This window comes from Microtus pennsylvanicus, chromosome 12 (assembly GCF_037038515.1).
Source record: "Microtus pennsylvanicus isolate mMicPen1 chromosome 12, mMicPen1.hap1, whole genome shotgun sequence".
In the NCBI taxonomy this organism is placed as follows: domain Eukaryota; kingdom Metazoa; phylum Chordata; class Mammalia; order Rodentia; family Cricetidae; genus Microtus; species Microtus pennsylvanicus.
The window spans coordinates 16,067,231-16,084,601 of record NC_134590.1 but is presented as its reverse complement, the minus strand read 5'-3'; the positions used below and the strand labels follow the sequence as shown (position 1 = coordinate 16,084,601).

At 41.0% G+C, this 17,371-nt stretch overlaps 1 protein-coding gene across 6 annotated transcripts in view; it reads left to right on the top strand.

Moving 5' to 3' along the window:
* Slc4a4 (solute carrier family 4 member 4) overlaps positions 1–17,371 on the top strand; it is a 419,959-nt gene that overhangs the window by 259,248 nt on the left and 143,340 nt on the right. For all 6 annotated transcript variants that reach the window (XM_075944451.1, XM_075944453.1, XM_075944452.1 and 3 more), the window contains one exon: positions 11,348–11,424. In XM_075944451.1, the coding sequence (XP_075800566.1) occupies positions 11,348–11,424 (77 nt within the window). The remainder of the gene's footprint in view (positions 1–11,347; positions 11,425–17,371) is intronic.

The window sequence follows — 17,371 nt, the reverse complement described above, 5'->3', positions numbered from 1 at the left end:
GAGGAGATATGCATGCGGAGGTCAGACGACATGTGGAATTGGTTCTCTTCTTCCACCTTCATGTGGGTGCTGTGGACTAAACTCAGGTCTTCAGGATTTTGCATCAAGTGCATTTAGCCCCTGAGCCATTTTACCAGCCTTCAAATTAATTTAAGAGCCAAAGAAAAGAAAACAAAATCCCATTCTTAAATTGTTAAACTTATATCTCAAAAATATCAATAACCTGCAGGATGTTTTGATAGCACCTCTGGGCAGATTGGTGTCTTCTTGGCTCCAGTGTCACCTTCCCCACTAACCCTGCACTGAAGGTGCTGATTGCCATCTGGGCCTGCTGCACAGTGGATAGTCAGTCATTGACTTCCCGTGCTCTCCTGGGTACAGAGGGTGGCTTTCTTTTCTTTAGTTTATTTCCTGGTTTTGTTAGATTTTACTATCAGGAAATGCTAACCCTTCTAGAATATATTAGTCCTAGATTTCTATTATCATTTTTCCCTGGTCAATCTATAATTTGGAAGAGCATAGAATTCCTATAATGCATATCTGCATTAATACAAGTATGACCTTTATATTGTATTCCAGCCAGCCAAAGATAATTTTTTGTTTTATTTTATGTTTGAGAAGGTAAAGGACATCTGCCAATTTTATGGGTTTTTTTGACTGTATAACCAATGCTCTGTCCATGCCAAACGAAAGGATGACATGTAATAAGTCATGAAGATTCTGTAACCAATAAGACTTACCTTGTCTCATCCAGTCTCAGAGCTGCTCCCATGTCAGAGATCGGCATATATGTCACCTGTAGTTTCACTGGTTTCTTTCTTTATGTCTGCAGCCAGAATTTTCAGGGGTCTCCCCCAGTCAAATCTGGTCTCTATTAATTTTTAAGGCATCCATAGCCTTTCATTTCCTGTGGAAACAAAAGTATAACCTCTCAATCAATGCAATACATTTTCTGAATTCCGTTTTAAAGTTAAGACATCCCTAAAGTATGTAGGCTGGTTAAATTCAGCAGTTCCCTTTACCATCCCTTGTCTGTCAGTCGCTACCATTCACTTGTCAGCCTTCGAAAAATTCAAAGTCAACAAAGCATCATACAGGATCTAGACTTCTGTTCTTCCCATCTTTACATGGCTAATTCTTTTTATATGTCTTTACTCCCTCTTTAAAGACTTTTCTGAATTATTTTAAAATTATTTTTTAAATAAGTTAAAATTATTTGTTCTTTCCTATGATTATCTATACCCATTTTTTTTTCTCAAGCACCTATGCACACTCTAACCACTTTAAATGGTTTTCTTTTGTTTTGTTTTTCGGTTTCAACCTGTTTTACTGTGCACCTGTAGTGTTGTCTGACCATGTGAGTCAAACCCTAAACTGCTGTGTGACAGCTAAGTCCTTCACCATGCAGCTCCTGTGCTTGGCTCCTCTCTTCCTCAGGTCTGTGAGAACTCAACTGTCAGCTTACAGGCCTGACTGAGAGCTATGTTTACATGAGAGCTGCATTTCCCCACCCAGTTCTAGGAAGTTAGCACCCACAGTGTGGCAGTCATTTTTACTTAGCTGGCTGTTTCTACTTAGCCTGAAGGGTGCTTACTCTCCTACATAGAGGTGTCTCTTAAAGGAACCATATTCATTTTTTTATAGCTGTCGTAGGCCCTTTGTGGAAATTTGGGCCCCATGTTGGATGCCTTTTACAGTTAGAATTTTCTTTGGGCCACAATCAGCCCCCAAATAAAGCCATGGATACTTTGTCCTTGGGATACTCTTGATAATGGGTGTTCTGGTTTAGTAACACTTTCTGTCATCAGATTTTAACATTTTTTTACTCCATTCTCTTTGCCTCCTTATCTTTTCTTGTATATTTTTTGGTTTTGTTCCCCATTTCTCCATTTATAAGATTTCTTATTTTTTTTCCAACTCATGTTAAGGGGTTCTTTTCATGGTCCTAAGAATGTGTAAATTGCCCATGCTTTTTCAGTCATAGTCCAGCTGGCCTTGGTGAGCTCCCAATAGATCAGCCCCACTGTCTCAGTGGGTGGGTGCACCCCTCATGGTCCTGACTTCCTTGCTCATCTTCTCCCTCCTTCTGCTCCTCATTGGGACCTTGGGAGCTCAGTCCAGTGCTCCAGTGTGGGTCTCTGTCTCTATCTCCATCAATCGCCAGATAAAGGTTCAATGGTGATATGCAAGATATTCGTCAGTATTGCTATAGGCTAGGGTCATTTCAGGTTCCCTATCCTCATCTGCCCAAGGAACTAACTGGGGACATCGCCTTGGGCTCCTGGGAGCCACTCTAGGTTCAAGTCTCTTGCCAACCCTAAGGTGGCTCCCTTAACTAAGAATTGTGTTTCCGTGCTCCCCTATCCAACCTTCCTTTATCCCAATCATCCTGTTTTCCCAAGTTCCCTCCATCCTCCGCTTCTCACTTTTCTCTCCCCATCCCTCCTTACCCCCATCCCACCCCACCCCCAAGATCCCAGTTTTCTCCCCGGCAATTTTGTCTACTTCCCATAGCCAAGAGTATAACGATATGTTTTTCCTTGGGTTCATCTTCTTATTTAGCTTCTTTAGGTTCCCCAACTGTAGTCTCCGTGACCCTTATTTATGGCTAGAAACCAATTATGAGTGAGTACATCCCATATTCATCTTTTTGGGTCTGGGTTACCTCACTCAGGATAGTGTTTTCTATTTCCATCCATTTGCATGCAAAATTCGAGAAGTCATTGTTTTTTACCGCAGCGTAGGTGTATATATTCCATACTTTCTTCATCCATTCTTCCATTGAAGGGCATCTAGGTTGTTTCCAGGATCTGGCTATTACAAATAATACTGCTATGAACATAGTTGAACAAATGCTTTTGTCATATGATAGGACATCTCTTGGGTATATTCCCAAGAGTGGTATTGCTGGGTCCAGGGGTAGGTTGATCCCGAATTTCCTGAGAAACCAAAACACTGATTTCCAAAGTGGTTGCACAAGATTGCATTCCCACCAGCAATGGATGATAAAACTGGACTCTCTGAACATGGCAAACAATGAGGGCTGATGAGAAGCCAAGGACATTGGCACGGGGTTTTGATCCTACTTCATGTTCTGGCTTTGTGGGAGCCTAGCCAGTTTGGATGTTCACCTTCCTAGACATGTATGGAGTGGGGAGGACCTTGGACTTTCCACAGGGCAGGGAACTCTGACTGCTCTTTGGACTGGGGAGGGAGGGGAAGAGGAGTGGGGGGAGGGGGAGAAGAGTGGGAGGAAGGGGAGAGAAATGGGAGGCTGGGAGGAGGCGGAAACTTTTTTTTTTCCTTTTCTCAATAAAAAAAAAGAAATACTAAAAAAAAGAATCGCTGATGTTTTGTTTTTTTAAGTTGAAAGTGCATTTAATACACTTAATTTACTTTTTTCTTTTTTTTTAAATTTATTTATTTATTAAAGATTTCTGCCTCCTCTCCCCCCAAAAAACAAAATACATTATTTGCATGTAAGATATTTTTAAAATTAATAAAAATGTTGATTAAAATGAAAAAAAAGAATGTGTAAATTGATGTTTAAAGCAATTGTGTGTTCATTCTAAAACCTTTTTCTCAATTTCTGTTTCAAAGAACCCTTCCTGTGGTTTAACATAAAATCATTTCAGAGCTTTCTATAAGCTAGTAAAATTTTTATTTTATTTTCCAAATTGTATTTCTTTTTCTCCATTCTTATTTATTTTCTCTATGGGGTATATTTAACCTTGCAGTTTTCTGGCAGAGCTCAGATCCTTCTTTTTTTTTTTAAAAAAAAAAAACACAAACAAAACCCAGAGCCTCATTACAGTTTGTCTTACCTTGAGTGTGCATACAACGAGCACCTTCTGCCTTAATAAATGGGTTTAGCAAAGTTGCATTTATGGTAGTTTCCGAACAGAGATCAAACAGCCCACTCATTTATTAAAAATATTCATGAAGTGCCACTAATACCCTGAGGCTAGACCTGTGAGCAATACAGAATGAAGACCATGACGTTGAGCTTAAAATTCATATCACAAACAAACAATAAATATCACTTAAATAAAAGAATTAAAAAAATAAAATGATCAAAGACACCGTATTGATGTTTCTTAGTTATGAAATTTCTTCAAAGGGCTCCAAATGGCTGGTAATATTTTTCCACTCTTCTTAGATTAATATTTATACCCTACTGATTTCTGCATTTTATATAAAAGATGGGGCCTAGGAACGGATGGTTTAGAGACCTTGTTCTGTTTTATTGTTGTTTAATTTTTTTTGTTGTCGTCGAGGATATCTCTGGATAATATGTTGTCGTAGAAAGCAAGACTTTCTCAGTCAGCATCGGTCTAAGGGTGCCATCATATTCTTCTTTGTTCAGAAGCTGAGGTGGGAAGCTGTTGCAATCGGAGTAACTTTTAAGTGTAGAAAGCTAATAATGGACAATTGGTTCTGTTCAGCGTGGAATTTCACACTGTAGACTATGACTGTGATCGAGGGCATCCGGAAGCGTATAGTTTTGTTCTCTTATAATCATACTGCGTTTGCGTTTAGTATCCTGCCCACTTTGTCACAGAGTTGTGGTCTGGGGCACAGCAGCAGAGTAGCCAGGTTCAGTATTTCCCGCTCCTCTCCAAGTAAGGAAAGAGTAGGAGACCGCATCTTTGGGAGCAGCTAAGTTGGAAACTCAGAAGGTAGCTTATCTCATAAACACTGTTAGCTGCTTCTTCTCCACAGTGCTGCCATGCAGGTAGAATATATTCATTGACATTGCGCATCACATTTCTCTTCACTAGACACAGTGAAGTTTATGTGTTCATCCAGATAATGCAGAGACAAGTTTTCTTTTCTGCAGAGGTGGGAGTCATAGTCAGAGAACCAAGTTTAAATGATGGTTTTACCGTTTGCTGGGTGGCAAGGAACATACCCTCCTCTAAGTTCATTTCTGTCTGCTTGAAGTGGTGCTAATAATATCATATCACAGTATTGATATGAGAAGTAAGGCGTGCAGTTCTTGCTATTCAGGAAGTGGTGGATATTGAGCATTTAGAGTGCATTAATCAGCTGAGCTTGGAAGATGTCCTCCCTGTCACAAAATACTGAAGAGAAGAAAGCTAAAATATGGAGTTATTGGGGCCCACCTCTTCAAGTCACTAGGGTTTGGGCCCTTGGTGGCACAGACATCATGGTGGGATCTTGTGGGAGGTGCCCGTATCCCCTTCAAAGATTCTTTCCTAGGATCTGATTTCCTTTAACTACCCACTCCTTCCCAAAAGGTTCCACCACTTCCTACTAGTTCCACAGGCTGGGGACAAAACTATAGCATAGGCTTTTGAAAAATAAGCTGCATATATTTCTGTGGCTCTAGGCAGTGTAAATCAGATTTATAGTTTTGAATCTGTGATAAATTCGGGAAATTTATCATTACCTAGATTCACTTATGTCTATTATAATATACACGCTGCCTATTTTTCTATATAATAATTATTATATGATGATGATGAAGATGATGGTTTTTCAAGACAGGGTCTGTGTAGCCCTGGCTGTCAGAACTCACTTTGTAGACCAGGCTGTCTTTGAACTCAGAGATTTGCCTGCCTCTGCCTCCCCAGTGATGGGTTTAAATGCAAGCACCACCACTGCCTGGGATAGTTATTTATATTTTAAAGTGGCTTTGTGGGAGCCTAGGCAGTCTGGATGCTCAACTTACTAGACCTGGATGGAGGTGGGGGTTCCTTGGACTTCCCACAGGACAGGGAACCCTGATTGCTTTTCGGGCTGGGGGGAGACTTAATTGGGGGAGGGGGAGGGAAATGGGAGGCGATGGCGGGGAAGAGACAGAAATCTTTAATAAATAAATAAATAAATTTAAAAAAAAAGTAAAAAAAAAAGAGTTTACTCAAAAAAAAATAAATAAAGTGTGTTTATTTGTAATACTGGGGACTGAATTCAGGTAAATACCCTAACTCCAATCTTTACTTTTTTTGTGTGTGTGTGTGTGTGTTTTGAGACAGGGTTTCTGTGTATAACAGCCCTGACTGTCCTGGAACTCAATCTGGAGACCAGGCTGATCTAGAACTCACACAGATCCACCTGCCTCTGCCTCCCAAGTGCTGGGATCAAAGGCCTGTGCCTTCACTTTTTATTTGGAGACAATATTGCCCTGGCTGCGCTGAAACTTGGAATTCTCTCCTCCTCAGCTTCCTGAATAGTTAGGATTTACAGGTATAACCCATCAGTTCTGGTAGGGATTTTTTTTTAATTGTTGTTGTTGTTTAATACTGAAATTGCTGCTTAGTTACTCATGAGAATAAAGGATCCAGTATGGTTCATAGGTCATGAAATCCTTGTTTTAGCTTGTCCCTTTGTATCTTATTAGCTTCTTATGGAGGTATGAGGTAAGGTGGGGTTAATCTTTCATTGTATTATATAAATATTAGCTTTTGTGCACACATTTAAATATCATTTTTCTCTGCTGTGCATTTCCTCACTTCCTTTTCAGGTCTCTGATAGATGCAGTAGCGCAGGGCTTTTAAAATTGCTGCACATATACTAAAGAATAACAATGATTTTTCAAACAGTACAGAGTGTAATTAATTTTTATAGAAACAGTGTGTACCTGCCAAGTGGGTACTTTGAAAATGAAACAGCTTTCAACTGTGTGAAACTGCTTGAAAATGTGATCTCCATTGCTTTCCTTTCCTTATGGGCTGGAAACAGTGATGTGGAAGTTAATTATCACTGTGCACCCAAGACTAGTTCTTCCTTTTATCTATCTACCTATCTATCTATCTATCTATCTATCTATCTATCTATCTATCTATCTATCTATCTATTTTGGTAAAATCACACTTTAGAAGCAAAGTTCCTTTGGGCCAAGAACAGTTCCAAAGCATTTGAATGTCCTGGATTTTAGTTGGAAAGAGGATTTGAATGCAGCCTTGAGTAAGTTATCACCTGTCCCCAAAGGTAACATGCTCTCCGACACCTGTTGGTGCCAGGGGCGGTTTTCTCTAGTCCTCCCTCTCAGTGCTGCAGTGTAGTGAGTGTATATTACATGCCCCAACTCTACATACAGAGCCCTGATTTATTCTGACAACATGTCCTATTGCATATCTGTTACAGAATGTACACAATACCTCATTGTTACGGGCCCGTTGTGTAACAGCTTCCTGCGTTTGTTAAATTCCACGCGCAGATTTCTGATTCCCACATGGTCTAGTTTGTAATCTCTTTTGGCTCTTGTCCTGTCTTCTTAGGTTTTGGTAAGATGTTTCTGTGGTCAAAGTGAGTTTCCAAAACAAAGTTATTTATTGATTTGGTTGTAAAGGTGAAGAATCAAGGGGGGAAAAAAACAAATACTCTTTTGTGTGTATTTGTATAGTGACGTTGCTGATTTAATGATTTGCTTGAGATAGGACAGGTGGCAGCAGTGTTTTTGTCACGGGGCAGGTTGCCAGAATGATGCCTCTCACTTCCCGAGCTCAGATGGGGTGCTTTGGACTCACAGACCCAGTAGCACACTGCCTGCCAAGATGACTTTTCATTTTGAGTAGTGGTTCTCCGTATTTCCCAAACTGCAGTGCTGCTCGGAGGGTTGGACAAAGCTCCTTTGCCTATGTCCCATGCCCAGAGTTTTGTTAGAGTAGGGTGGGCCTCAGAACTTGGGTTCTAATGAGCAGTGCCCTTGTGGTGTGGATGTTGCTGGTCCTGGGTCCTCACGTTGGTTACCATGGAATCAGAGCACTGGGAAGAATTTGGTTGTCTCTGACCCCAGGCGTTGAGGAGGGAGTGTGCTGCATTTGTTAGGGTCAGAGTTAGGAAAAGGCGAAACAATTCCAATCTTTTTATCTATTGACCTGGATTCGTTGTCCTTGGAGCTGTTATATCTTACAAAATTGAACACCCATATTAGTTACTTTTATTACTAGAAATCAAATCAAATTTAGGAGGGTCAGTGGATTTGATTGTCCCTTAGTACAGTTGTTTTTTTCTCATCTGGTTCCCGTGTCTTTCTTCAGCCTGTGCCTTCCTCTGCCCCCGACAAAGAGTGACTTGAAACTAGCCACATGATGGACGTCTTTCAGAAAGGACAGAAATGAGACAGGCTTTGTTTCTTTGGCAAGATTGTCACATCAAGGCTGGGTGGTAGTGGCACACACCTTTAATCCCAGCGCTTGGAAGACAGAGGCAGGAGGATCTCTGTGAGTTTGAGGCCAGCCCGGTCTACAAAACTAGTGCCAGGACAGACTTCAAAGCTACACAGAGAAACCCTGTCTCAGGAAAAAAAACTGTCACATCAATCAAGTTTATCATTATAATGAAATCCACATTGTAATGGCTTTTAGCTATTCAGGCTTTGTGGCAAGAAGGACAATGGTTGGTTCAAATATACCTTACAGTGTTTATCATAGATTTCCAAAGCAAATCTGTATCTTTAATCAGTTACCCCCAGAGTTTAGTTTATTTACCTTCCAAGTTATGTCATTACTGAGACTTCAAAAAAATGCATGGAATCGTTAGAAGCCAGTCTGATTTGTTTCTCACTGAAGGCTGTTTAATTTGTGTGTATGATCAGCACTGCCCAGCCTTCCTTGATTAATATGCGATTCCTACTTCTCATGCAGAGCAGCTTCCACCCAGGTTGTGCCCATGGTCACTTTAGTTTGTTAGCGAAAGGACAAAGTTAAACCTAACTCCCCATTTCCCATTAGTTCCCGTCTCAGCATTATCTGGGGTTGTTAGAGTTCGTTCCTGACACCTCTTGAATTGGGTGGACACTGGAACTTTAGAACAGTTCAAAGCATAAAATGCTGTTCAACAGGACTCCTTTAATTTTGCTTATGAAACATTTTCTCAGATGTTTCTTTCTTTTAAATCATGCCCTGTACTCAGATTTTCCTAGAATAAAACATCCTGCCAGGTAAAGGGTTTAAGAGATCTAGGCCATGCTTCCTCAATGAAATGCAGCCGAGTGGGAAATCCCCCGTCATCCTGGCTCAGAACACTAGGTCTTTTCTAATACAGTGGTTCAAGGAGACTCTATTATTTGAAGAACTTGTGTTACACCGACATTAACTTACTAGGGGTAGATTTTCGTCTTTTGTGAGATTGTGTGTTGGGGTTTCTGTCAGAGGGAATTCACCTCTGGGAACAGTGGTTTCAAGCCAAGGAGAAGCTGTGCTTGAACTTGGTGCTGCTTTTCAACCTTTACCCCCTTGCTGGGAAGACTTGCCTGAGTCAGATCATTGAGGATTAATAGCTAGTGCATTGCTCAGCATCCTGCAGGGGTTGTGTCAAATGCCTCGGCTTTGAAGAGTTACTGTTTTGCTTAATAAGTCTAGAGACTGCAGGTCCCACTGCAAAATGGAAGCCCAGGAGCCTGTTGATTAACATGGTCTCCTTGCAGTCTGCCAGCTTGCGGCTCCTCTGTATGTCCTGTAGACAGCGTAATAACCAGGCTAGCTTAATATGAAACAGCAAATTTTAATGAAGGAATAGCTTACAACATCAGGGATCCAGCGATGAGCAGGAAATACAAAAAAAGAGAGACCAGGTGGCTCATGCCGCCAGATTTATATGTAAACATTAGCCCGAGGCGAACATGCCCTTCATTGGGCAGAGTTTCCCCTACATCTCCCCTTTTTGTCTCAATAAAACAGAACTAAACCAAATACAACTATATACAATAGTAACAAATAAAAATAACAATCAATATTGAGCAAGAAACATATAACAAAAGTTTTGCTAAACATTCTATCTCAAGGAGTCTAAATAAGGTAGAAAGTAACTACAATTATCTAATCTTTAACTCCGTTAAAGATCTGAGAAGGGAATTAATACTACTTAACAAACGAGAGATATCCAAGATGTGCAACAAATGACAGAGACAACTGACTACCTGGGCAATCACCCAAAGTTTTGTTTGCAATGTTGAGTCAACCAACTTTGGCTAAGGCTTAACATAACTGACATACCATTATTAAAAACAAGGAACTTTCTTAGAATTACCATACCCTGTCTTGGCAAGATAAGACAATCCTGTTTTATCCACTTATGGATATTCTGTATCTTTATCAGTAGTTGAGGTATGGGCTTTTCTTAACCTAAAGGCCAGTTCTGCCAAGAAGACAAGCTCCCAGTGGAGTGTCTTTGGTGCTCAACATTTTCTTGGGAGTAGAGTGGCGTTGTCAGGAGTAATTGTTTCTCGTTGACACAGAATTTTAGGTTAGATTAAAGGCCATTTTCTACAGCTCTTCAAAGAGGCTTAAGATTATATTATCTATACTAAATGTATCTAAAATGTATCTATACTCTATGTATCTAAAAGACCTGATTAATTCTCAATACCTATCTAACTTGAAGACTAAGAGAATAAACAACTGTGCAATATATGAAGACAATGATCTTCAACTGTAAACAATGTCATTACATATCAAATGCAAACAATGTTATTATATAAATAATATCAGAGGTAGAAATGTACATTGTAATATGGTAAATATATCAATACAATATAGACAAAGTTATAAGTACACAAAAATAGAGGTAGGAACACTCATTCAATATTCAATATATCAATATACAAGAAACAGTACCAATACAATTTTCTAAAAACAGTAATTTACAAATATCAATCCTATAACACTGTTGGGAATAACTGGGTTGATTACTAGTGAGTTTGACCTCTGGCTGCCATAGGAAGACCGGTGCATTGTTGTATGCCATGTACGGTTCATTCTTCTACTTAAAGAAGTTTGTCCTGTTACAGAGGAAAAAGGGAAGTATTTGCCCGGGTAGTAGGAATGCTGAATGGTCAATACCATTTTGAGGAAAAGACTGGGGATTCTGGGCCAGATACCCACAAGGGGAACTAATTGTGACCAAAATGTCTGCTGGGCAGAGGAGAGTGGGTAGCTTTTCTGGGTGACCAGAGAGTCTTATCCTTGGAAGGATAGCCCAGGCCAAGGGTAGAGGGAATCCAGGCACACCCAGGATCAGTTCTGCCAAAGACAGGCTTTGTCTGTGGGTGAAAAGCAAAGGAAAAAGGGGCAGTAGACTATACGTGTGTAAAAGACAGTGAGAGACATGGTCACAGCTGGAGAAGCAGGTTTTTATACTTACTGGTTTAGGCAACTTGAAATATAACCAGGCAATAAGGCGAAGTATTTGGGATTTTGCATACTTTCCGCTTAGCTCTATGTGTGCTCCAGCCTGAACTCAGAAAAACACCACAGGATTGAATGTGGTTAAAAGTCTCGTCACCATCCTCATCACCATCTCTCAGTGTTTGCAGATGCTCATCCAAAGCTGTTACCCTTGAAAAGTTGTCTCTAATCGGAGTTCATTTGTGTTTTTCCAGGTAGCCCAGCCATGACCCATAGGAATCTGACTTCCTCCAGTCTGAATGACATTTCTGATAAACCTGAGAAGGACCAGGTAAGCAAAGACTTTTCCTCTTTGAAATCGAAGATTGACTGTGTATCTAAGAGATGCTGGGTTGGATTAGAGATAGTGATTGCCACCTCTAAAATGGACGTTATGTACAGATAAGAGTTTTCTCTTTTTCTAAGGAAGAAAACAAAATGTGTGGGGATCAGAGGAGGAGCCAGTGAGTCTTGGCTTTGGCCTTTTGTGATGCATTCTTCTGGGCTCTTTTAGCTTTGGGGCTACAGTTGCCTGAGCCTTGTCATATTAATAACCTTTAGCTTGGGTTTGTTATAGGGATGAAGTGGGTTATTTTCTGAAAAACTGTTTTGGTGTACTCTAAAAGGCTAAGAGGTGCTGGTAATTGTACATCGTTAAGTGTCTGTAATAAAGGACAGAGATTTTGAACCTCTGCTATTTTCTTTTCTTTTGAAGAATGTGATATAAACTAGGTCATTTTTCTAGTTGGCTGGGTCTGTGGAGATAGATTATAGTTCAACAACATAATATATTGATACTTCTTGATGAAGAAAAAAATTCCTAGAGCTCCAATGAAATTAAAGTTCCATGTTTTAAAGACAACAGAGTGGACATACACACATAGATGCGCGCGCGTGTACACACACACACACACACACACACACACACACACACACACACACGTTTTCTCCATACATGTGCATTCATTTACAAATATTCTAGACACACGTAGTTGTGCACATGCACACATACATACATACATACATGCATACACATACACACACACACATACTGAAATTCTAGCCTGCTCCAAGATTTATAGGTAAATAGTAAGGGACATGAAATGAGAAAAAATGGTTTTGGTACTTGTTTGTGATGGTCCCAGTTTTCCCCTATGTTAAGAAGAACCAGTACTCTATGTATGCTTCAGAAAACCACACATCTGATTCTTTCTCTTAAAAATTTCCTTTTGTGTTTCTTGATATAACAGCAGAACACAATTGTAGTTGGCTTCACGCTTAGCACACTAACTGGGTATCAGTCCCAAGGCCTTCTTCTTTATCTGTCTCTTTAAGTAGGGTAGCTTTGACTTTTTTGTTCATACTTTGCTATTTTTTTCTGCAAAAAAATTTATGACAGCGTTATTTCTTTAACTGGCAGCTCTTGTACCAATGACAAGAGTTTTATAGGCTGTGGTGAATTCTAAAAAGTACAGGAAAGGTGAAATTACTCTCTTACTTATACAATGGCTCTTGGATTCTTTCTACCTTCTCACCGATGCTTCCTTAAAAGGCCTTCATTTGCCCAGACTGGATCACTAGAAAAACCTTTGGAGCTAATCTCAGTCCCATTTTCTCTCAGTTCAATAGGCTTTTTGTACCGCTGCTTCCCTTTCTCCCTGTGGATTAGAAGCATAATGGGTTTCTAGCAAGTTAAGTTTGACATCTCCCTCAGATCTGGTGTCATCCTTATCTGTTGGTGTGGGGGAAAAGGCCTCTTTCTCAGGACTGATTCCTGTCCTTGACATTCACTCTTGACTCCTTGGGCTACTCCTCCACAAACACTAACCTGGTTAGTTCTGCTTTCTTCTGATGGTTCTGGACATGGTCAGGGTTCCGGGCATTTGCTTGTGAATGTGTTGGTAAGCACACACCTGTGGCATAAAGGGAATCTGAACCCTTAGAATTTCCTTCAAAGCTGCCTTGCTCACTGTGGCTCCATCCAGCTTTTATCAAACAATACTAATTACTCACAATCTCTGATTGGGAACTTGAGCTTGGAGAAGGAAACACCAATTAGGGTTGACATATCAGTTTGATAAACCTTTTTAATAAGTCTTTTTTTATTAGGGATCTTTAGCTAGACATTTGTGACTAGGCAGCTGGTAAGCGCTGTCTGAGAGAAATTTGTTATGTTGCTGGGTCTCTTTAAATCTGGGCATACGTAGAGGAAGTCTCATGGCTTCCAGTGTGAACGACATCCAATTTATCTTCATGGATCAGAATACTTTGGTGCATCATGGGCCTTGGTTGTTGATTTTGCTGCAAAATGTGTGTAGTGTAGGTTTTTAAAATCAACGTTTCGGGTTTTTATTTTGCCTCCTGTCAGCATTCTATAGCTGCTGGCATTGATGTTAAAGCTCAGGGATTTTACTGGTTCTGTTGGTAAAGCTGGCAAATGAGATTTAATGGGTTTGTCTTAAGAGACATCCACCCAAATATAGCTGTCACTGCAGCCAGTTAGTCCACTGAGGACTTTCTCCCAAAATGTTCTCTCTTGTTTGCTTTCTTCCAAAGGTTTGAGAGTAGCATAAAGGAATCCATGGTCTTGTCAGCATCGGGCAAGGAGGAGGGATAATGCGGGTGTGGGGGGGGGGAATGCAAGCTAATGCCTTGCATACAAAAGCACTTGGAGTCTTTTAAGGCAAAAAATTAAATGAGTAGAAAGGACAAGGACTTGCAGATGAGGTTCTATTAACCCCAGGTTTTATTTCTGTAGCCTGTTTTTAATAAACCCCACAAACCTGGGGTTTTCTTACCCCCTCCCCCCGTCTGGGTGTGGAAAACAGGTTGCCATACTCAAATATATTTTGAAGAAGCTTTTATAATTAAGTAGCCTATGTCCTGGAAATGAGTTTGGCCGTGAAGTCAGACTTGTCCTGTGTGCTTTTCCAAGTTGTCCTCCCAAACATCCAGCCAAGTGCAGCTGAAGTCTCTGATTGACGGATGCTTCTGACTGGACACGATCTGAATCGTTGTAACTGGGCCCTGTGTGACTCCTGAGCTATATACCTTCCTGCTACACAAGAGATGGGTTTTATGTTTGGAGTTACGACGAGGAGCCTGGTGGCTCTTTCTGACAGCTCCAGGGTGACACAATTGGAGGTTCTATTTTTCATGAGATTCTATCTTGAGGAAGCCGCAGAAACAAATCTCTGGACTGCACTTTTTCTTCCTCGCTCTGCCAAACCTATGTACTCAGGATTTCAGGAGCGGCTGCCCAGTTGAAAAATAGTGCTAAACAGTTAAGAACAGCAGAAATGCAGAGCCCAAACCGGGCGATGCCATACCTCAACACCCTCCCCGCTTGGATGTTATGTTTACTAAGCAGAAAAGCACCTGTGAGGAGTACATACCAGTGCATCTGGAGCTCATCGAGTTGTGCATCTACGCAAATCTCATTTTCGTTGTTGCTCTGGTATATTCTTTGCATTAGCCAGTTACTGTTCCTAGTTGTCTTTGCTTTGCCTTCCTGCATTCCTTTCTTCCTTCTCTGATCTTTGAAAATGGAGCTGAACAAGAGAGGTGATGCAGATGCTAGGCTTGAAGCCCAGTATTTGTGAGTGACAGGATAAGATGAGGTGGGTTTTTTTCTCTCCTAGCACCAGGGACCCCACCTAGGACTGTGTACCTAAGACACAAGTCTGCAACCGCTGAGCTACATCTCCAGCCCTAAGACGGCTCCCCTCAGCATTAGCTCTTAGAGATGTACTGTGCGTATACCTTTGGAGGGCCCGACTCTTCCAGGCTACCCGTAGTGTAGTATTGTCTCCCACTTGCAGGCTCAGTGTCAGGCAAATTGCAGCCTGTAGATCCACAGTGCGTGTTGTAGGTATAGAAGCACTGTACAGAGTCCCAGGAATACATGTAAGAATCATGTGACCTTGTAATCCCTTACTTTGTTACCTCATTGTTTAACAGAATTATCAGGCAATATATCACATCGGTCTCCTGGAAGAATCTGACCTAGGATTAATTCTTCAAGTGTATCATGATTATTTTAAACATTATCTGATGTCTGTTATCTCTAAGTATACTTGGAAGCCTTGAGTTTTATTTTTGCAGTCTTGGCCATTCATGGAAATAGATGTAAATTTAAATATTTTGCCGGAGAGTAAGAGGATAAACCATTAAATCATGTCTGAATTTGAAATTGCTGTCTTGACAGCTATAAGAGGGAATCTAGAAGGACCCAGTCTGTGGCTGACTATTCTCATCCTTCCATACATACAATGCAGGATTGACTCAGCAGAGCTTAGCCGGGGTGATGTTTTCATGGCTTCTAAGATGAATTTCCATCCTCGGGCCTTCACACCGGTTCTTTCATGGTCACAGATGCAGACAGGCACACAAGCAGTACTTCCTCCTCTCTGTGGGTCTGAATATGGGTGGTCCACCTTCACTCTGGGGAGGAAGCTGCAGTGAAGTCTTCTCTGAGGTTATAATCTTGTCTTTCAAATGTTCTCAGGGACCTTTGGGACACTGCCATGTCAGGAGAGTGCCAAACAGAATCACATCTGTGAAAACTAGAGAACAAAGACATGTTGTCCATCCTTAGACAGCCACAGTCACTCCAGATTTGGAAGTAGCCATGAGCTGCTCCATGGCTCCGTGGCCACAGTTTTCCTTTAGCCCTGTGTTTTGTTGTTTTTTAGTTTTTCCATGCGTTTTAGTTAAAATAGGATTGTGCCACATCCTTTCTTCTCTTTCCTTCTTCCAGCCCCTCCCAGGACCTACTTCCAACTCTCAAACTGATAGTCTCTTTGTCTTTGATTATTATTGCATCATGACCACATGTGCAGTCTTGCCCCCCAGACAACTATAAAAATACAGTCACTCGAGTCTGTTTTTATTGTTTATATCTATATGGTTTCAAGGCTTTGTGTCGCATAACCAATAAGGGGTTCATCTCTGGAAGAGGCTAGCTCTCTCTCTCTCTCTCTCTCTCTCTCTATCTCTCTCTCTCTCTCTCTCTCTCTCTCTCTCTCTCTGATTTCATTTATTCCCTGTTGTTCTTTATCCAGGGGTGGGACCCTGTGAGATTCGTGCCCTTCTGCATTAGCATGTATACTGATATTTGCCATTGCTTCTGGTCTTGTTCATGTAGCTCTTTCTAAGAGAGACCATTTCACAGCAGACATCTGTTGCAAGGAGCCACTTGTTTGTCCCGGCCACCCAGAACCGAAATAACCACACAAAAACTATTAATTAAAACACTGCTTGGCCCAGCTCTAGCTTATTATTGGCTAACTCTTAAATTAATTTAACCCATTTCTATTCATCTGTATATCACCATGTAGCAGTGGCTTACCGGCAAAGATTCAGCATGTCTGACTCTGGTGGAAGCTCCATAGCGTCTCTCTCTGACTCCGCCTTCTTCCTCCCAGCATTCCGTTTAGTTTCCCTACCTAGCTCTGTTCCTGTACAGCTCTGCTATAGGCCCAAAGTAGTTCCTTTATTAACCAGTGAAAGCAACACATAGACGGAAGGACCTCCTACACCAGACATCCTAGTATTCTGACTTGCAAGAAAATTTTTTTAACCCCTTTTCGGCATTATTTCTTGAGCCATAGATGCAGGAGCTGTGATACAGATGTTTCTACTGGGCCTTGGACCTCCAAGATCTTATGAATTTTGTATTGTTTCCAGTTCCGGTTTTCTGTGATAATCTCAGTTTGCTCTGAGCAAAGAGAAGTTTCTTTGATTCAGAATGGTAGCTACACTTACCTCAGAATATAAGGTTACAATTTAGAATATAATAAGAATATATGGTCTAGAAAAGTGGGAGTAGTAGAGTCTTTCCTAAGGTGCATGACCTCACTCGCCCTGGAAATTGACTAGGTTTCTGTCACCAGGTATGATTGCCTTTGGGGATGCTGAGAGGCAGGAAAAATGGGGAGGGACTCCAGCTGGGGTGGAGGGAGAGAGGTCAGTACGGAAGGAGAAGGAGGGACAGATAGCACTAAGGTTGTTTGATAAAGTCTCAAGGAATCATAGTATTATATATTTTCTAAAAATTATGCACAATACACGTGTGTGTATGTGTGTGTATCTTAAAGGAAGTTATGCCACTTGGGCTGACAGTGTTCCCACAAAAACCATAGACTCACAAAACTCACAGTACGAGGCACTAGAAACCTCCCTTTGACTGCTTAGTCAGGATAGTCCAAGTTTCTCCCAAAGGAATATAGTCTATTGAT